The 6,425-nt window shown below is 31.3% G+C and overlaps 1 protein-coding gene across 1 annotated transcript; it reads left to right on the top strand.

Annotated features, from left to right (window-relative positions):
* Positions 1–4,274: 4,274 nt before the first annotated feature.
* LOC109242141 lies at positions 4,275–5,958 on the top strand. Its single transcript, XM_019408975.1, has 2 exons — positions 4,275–4,290; positions 5,468–5,958. Exons 1-2 carry the CDS (start codon positions 4,275–4,277, stop codon positions 5,956–5,958), a joined length of 507 nt encoding a protein of 168 aa, XP_019264520.1.
* Positions 5,959–6,425: the final 467 nt, after the last annotated feature.

Below are 6,425 nucleotides of genomic sequence, written 5' to 3'. Positions count from 1 at the left end.
AGCATAAGACGACCTTATTCTGTTCTGTTTCAGTTTTTGTTCCTATCCAATTCTGGATTAGCACGAGCAGTACTCAAAATAATCAAGGCCAAATACATCCTGAAATAGCTAATAGTAGCTAAGATGTGATCCATAATCGGATAAGAACAAATATAAGATTTTGCTTTGTGAAGGAGAATTCCACAAGAATGTCTAATGCAAGAGAGAACAAATCTTGGCAATATATACAACCCTACCTATGCTGGTGGGAGACAACAATTATCCCATAAATCAATTAATTAAGCTTTGTTAGACAAGAGTATTCCGGTGTTGGGGTTCCAAAAAAATAATCAGTAATTCTAGCTGATAATGACTTAGGAATTTTGTTAACAACCTACAATACATAAAATTCTGTTCTCTAATCTAAACCATAGGAAGGAAAAAGAAAAGTAGAAAAAACAAATATGGAGCAAATATGCACAACTGGAAAAAGAACTTACTTTTGAGGCTTGAACCGTCACAACCATCTATATACATCTATGTACATATATATATATATAAAGGAGGGAATTAAAAAGGTGACTTGGCACCTCTTTTTGGCCAACTATTTATCTTTTTTTTCCTTTTTTTTTTACCTTTTCCCTTTCATTTTTTTCATTTAAATTGTTAAGTAAGTGAAAATTGATCATTCTCTATCCTATTTATTACATCTCATTATATTTATTTCAGTTACAAAATAAAATATTAACGGCCAGATTTCTCAGTTGATTGGGTTTCTTACATTGCTGATTGCACTATCATTACTAACTTAAACAAATATCATGTTTTAATTGCATAAAAACCAAAACTTGCGCCTTTTAGTCCATTTAATTAGCCACTCTCTGTTCATAGTCGTTTTCTAACCTAATCGTTACCATTTATACCACATATAACTTCCCTTCGTCCATAAAGGCTTCCATTATACATACCACCCGTTCGTATAACATCTCAAAGAATTCCTAAGAATTTAGTTAATTTAACCATTATGCCCATTCTTAATAAATACATTTATTATGATTATTAATAAATTTAATACCCATTCTATTATAATTACTCAATATACGTGTAAGTCACTATTTGTATTTTGGTTACTATAAATACTAAAGCACATCTTCTCTTTTTTGTCACTTTGTCTCTTCTTCATTGACGACTTCATTGACCATTCTTCTCCTTTTCATAAGAAATTCTTTCTACATATTTTTTTTTTAACTTTTTCTTCTCATTGTTAGTGTTTTCGCCACAGTTGTATTTTCATACACGATATTGGTGCATAACTTTCATTGTTTAGGAAGTGAAGAAGAAAAGAACATATCGTTTTTTTTAAAAAAATAAAAATTCTCATTTTTGTGTTTTTGCCACAGTTATTTGTTCATACACAATATTGGCGCATAACTTTTTCTTCTCATCGTTGGTGTTTTTACCACAGTTATATGTTCATACACAATACAGGTGTATAACTTTAATTGTTTAGGAAGTGAGGAAGAAAAGAAAAATTGATTTTTTTTTTTTTTACTTTTTCTTCTCATTGTTGGTATTTCTGTCACAATTATTTGATCATACACGATATTGGTGCATAACTTCTATTGTTTAGAAAGTGAGGAAGAAAAGAACATATCGTATTATTTGTGGGTAATATTTTTAGGTATTCAACTTTAACCCTTGATAAGTACACTACCATTATTATTACTCTATTAGTATGTTGCTTGTAGTTATAGTGTGAATATACATGTAATGAGTAATAATTTTGCTTTTTTATCTTGCACTAAAATGCTATATTTTTTTTAAAAATATTTAGGAATGATTGTGATAAATTTACGTTGAATTTTTAATATTTTTTCACTATTTTAGAAAGAATTGATAAAGTATGATTAAATGCTCAAAATAAATGATAATTTGCGACAATAAAATTATTTTTCTCATCCGAAAATAATTGATATGATTTGTATCATACCACCTTGAACGGTATATTTCTTGACTCCTCTCTAATAATATATAAGATAGGCGTGTTGTAGTGGCATAAGTGATTAATCAAGATTGATTTTTAGAATTTTTGAAAAATTAGTAGGAAAAAAGGTAATTAATTTGATTATTCAAGGAAGGATAACAATATCTCATTTGCTTTAGGTTTTGATTATGAGAAATAAAAGAAAAGAAGAACAAAGAAAAAGAAAATAACACTTGAGAAATATTCGAGCATTCAATTATGCATTTTATTGGCATGTGACTTTTATAAATTAAAAAAGAAATGCCAGTGAAAGAAGAGGAAGATAGAGAATTATAACTAAGATTATTGAAGAAGTGACTATTGAATTTCTTAATGTATAACAAAAATCGTGAACATTATGACGAAAAGTTAATCAAGAGGGAAGAAGTCGAGTTTTGTAATTTTTCATAAGATCGGTAGAAATAGAAATGAGAATTGAGTTGATTATTTTGGGAAGGATAATAGTACGTAGTTCCTAATTTACAGAAGAATAGAAAGACATGAATATGATAAAAAAAAATTAAAGAATAAAATAAGAGGATTAGAAAAGGTAAAGAAATGAAAAAGAGAGTGAGGAAGGATGGGAATCGATAAATAGTATCTTGAATGAATATACATATGGAAGTGAAAGGATTACGTGACGGAAAATTATCAAGAAAAAATATGAAAAAATATAAGGAAAGGAAGGCCTGACAAAGAGAAAAAAATATCAAAAAAGGAAAAAGGAAATTTAAAAAGTAATAAGGAGATAATGAGAATACGATCAAATGAAAAACATTCTTTTTCCTTTTCCTTTATAAAATATATAAAATCGTGAAAATAGAAGTTTTTAGAATACTAGAAATCTAAATAACAAAACTGAGATGGGAGGGTTATGTTTAAGTGTCTCCATCTGTCCCTTTTAACTAGAAATGCATAGAATTTTGATACAAAGAAGTAGACTAAGAATTATTTTTAACTTAACTATTTGTTAGATAAAAATAATTTTTATAAATAATATGGCTATTTCAATAGCATTGTTTTCATTCAGTTATTTTTAAAAGGAATATATAAATAATTTAACCGCTTGAAGCGCGGACAAAATTACTAGTGTAGATGATAATTGTAAACTACAAAAAGAAGGATGCCAACAGGAAAACGATAAAATAGACTTGCATCTCACTATTGATTGATTAAAAAGCATGTCTAAGAGTTCGTTTCAAATGACTAGTCTTTATTGTTCTAAAATTTAATAGTCCCTTAAAAATCAAATTATTTTGGCTGCAGGAAAATTGAAAACAAAAAAAGGAAATAAAATAATATATACAAAAAGAAATTGGTCTAGTGGTATGATTCTCGCTTAGGGTGCGAGAGGTCCCGAGTTCAATTGTGGGAATATGCCCCTTCTTTCTTTTGTCTTTTTCATTTCTTTCCAACTTTGCATACGTTAATCCTCTATTTGAAACTAACTTAAGGAAAGGTAAATGAAAATATATAAGCTGATGGAAGGACTAAACAAAAATATTGTTTACGAGATTTTCTTCCATTTCTCCTCTTATCAAAAGATGTCTTGATTAAAGACTCAAAATAAGAGGGGCCAATACCATAATTTTCACAAATGATTAACAGAACCCTACAGTATATCCTCTAAATCAACCAATTCTTGAACCCATTAAAATATCTCTGGTTTATCTCTAGCCAAATGCTCCACATTACGCACTTGTTTAACACTAGCAGGCATCACCCACTGGACTCCAAAGAGGTTAAGAAACATGCACCAGATCTACCACACGTATTTGCAATAGTAAGTGATTCTGCAGCTTATCCTGCATCAAACGTGCCTCGTGTGCTGCCACCACCCATCCGAAAGACCGAAACAAACGACTTTGGTGGGGGGCCTTTGTCTTCCTTAGCATTTTCCAGTCCAAACTTTACCATCTATTATCAGCCATGTTTCTTGCCAGTTGTGTGCTAACTTGAATTTCCATGCACTGCTTTCCCAACAGTCTGCTATAACACAATTCTTTTGTAAGTTATTTTCCTACGTGTGTGGCCCAATAGGTTTAAGGCCCATAATTAATATTTAATTAATGAGCAAATCTCATCCGTCCGATCGGTTACTTGATGGATGTACCGGATTAAATAAGAACCTTTATAAATTGGTCATCTTGCCACCCATTAGGGTTACCGTATTTTTTTTCTATTCTCTCTTCCATCACTAAAGTCGGCGGTAACGTAAAGTTAGGACAAGGAGCGAGAAACCAATTTCAATTAACGCTTCCGCTTAACAATAATGGATTCCGCTTCAGGTATGTTTTCTATGACGATTATGTGTAAGATTATCATGTTCAAGATCCTGGTATGAATTAAAGTTTATGCTTACATGTGGTATTATGAGCATGGATATTTAAACTGATAATTTTCGTAAAAGAAAGACTATATCATTATGTTGATGCGTACTGTTCTAATGGGATTGTAATATTTTCGAATCTGATTCTTTTAATTTGAGAACGATCGAACACGACAGAAGATCTATTAGTTAGGTCTTGGGCGGCTATTTGGTTTTGCGCCAGCCTTATAACCGTGGCAATTGATGTCCAAATTGTGGAACTAATTACTCCACAATATTATCAATGAAGTAATGATCTTGATTTAGTAGCTATTTAAAGTTTGATACATGTTCATGTTTAAGTTTTTCGGTGGATGTTATACAGATTTCTCACCCCACCGTTTTAAGCCTATTATGAAAGATTTTTAAGTTAATTATGACATGAGTTATTAGAATTAGACTCGTTATTGTTTTACTTGGCTATAAAGCAATTTGTTTAGATTCTGTTTAAAGTATTTGGGCAATTAAGTTAGTAAACCCATTTATTATTATTTTATTTCATGTATGTGATTATGCTTATATAGTTTGTTAGTCACCAAAGTGATCAAGCTAGAATATTTAAAACATACACATACATAATATTTATATTTTATAGTTTGTTAGTCACCAAAGTGATCAAACTAGATTGTTTAATATATTCACATGCATAAAATTTCCCGAATCTTATTTTATGTGTGCATTTATATTTATATAGTTTGTTAGTCGCCAAAGTGGCCAAACTAGTGTGTTTATTAAAAAAAAAATGCATACATAAAATTATAGTTTATCCATGAAATTAATGAAATGCCTATAATTGAAAATAAATGGACAAATTAATTTCACTATTGCTAGAACTTAAGGATTTACCCAAAGGTAAATCAATTATTCTATGAATAGTGATATGGTGAGGTAACTTAATATTTTTAGTCAAATATATATTGTCTGTCCAAAGATGGCATATATATTTGGTTAAAAATATTTAATTACCTATTAAAGACTAAAGGGCACTTAAATTATGATAGTGTGTCGTAATATTTACCCAAAGGAGAATTGTGATATGCTTTAACTGTTTTATTGAATTCATATTGATTTGTGAGCATGTATTATCTATTTTGCAGCTATTCCTTTTCATTCGCTTGCTTCGTCTGTTACTGTGTTCAACGGATTGAACTTCTCTGAATGGCGTGAACAAGTCCAGTTCCACTTAGGTGTGATGGATCTTGACTTGGCTCTATTGAATGATAAGCCCGCTGCCATTACTGATTCGAGCAGTGCGGATGAGAAGTCTTTCTATAAAGCATGGGAACGCTCTAACAGGCTAAGCCTTATGTTTATGCGAATGAATATTGCCAACAGCATTAAGAGTACTATTCCACAAACAGAAAGTGCCAGGGAATACCTGAAGTTTGTGGAAGAACGTTTTCGCTCTGCAGATAAGTCTCTCGCTGGTACACTAATGGCTGAACTCACGACCATAAAGTTTGATGGGTCGCGTCGTATGCAAAATCATATCATCGAGATGACTAACATTGCAGCAAGACTTCAGACCTTGGGGATGAAAGTGGATGACTCCTTCTTGGTTCAGTTTATTGAACTTGTTACCTCCTGAGTATGGACCTTTTCAAATTAACTATAACACTATTAAGGATAAGTGGATTGTTAGTGAATTATCCAGTATGCTTACTCAAGAGGAGTCAAGACTAAAGAAACAAGGGAATCATTCAATTAACCTCATGGGTCAAGGAGCTAGTAAAGGACTTAAAGTGAAGGCCAACAAGTTCAAGAAGAAGAAAGCACCTGCTAAAGTACAACAGGATGCTAACAAGGAACATAAGGCAGATACGTGTCGTTTCTGTAACAAGGAAGGACACTATCAGAAAGATTGCCTGAAACGTAAAGCTTGGTTCGAAAAGAAAGGTACAATTAGTGCTTTTGTATGTTTCGAATCAAATTTAGTAGAAGTTCCTAATAATACTTGGTGGCTTGATTTTGGTGCAACTGCTCATGTATCTACTACGTTGTAGGGATTCCTTACGATCCAAACTACAAATCCAAATAAGGATTTCTTGTTCATGG

The sequence above is a fragment of the Nicotiana attenuata genome, unplaced genomic scaffold, assembly GCF_001879085.1.
Source record: "Nicotiana attenuata strain UT unplaced genomic scaffold, NIATTr2, whole genome shotgun sequence".
Taxonomy (NCBI): Eukaryota; Viridiplantae; Streptophyta; class Magnoliopsida; order Solanales; family Solanaceae; genus Nicotiana; species Nicotiana attenuata.
This window is presented reverse-complemented; position numbering and strand designations above follow the sequence as displayed.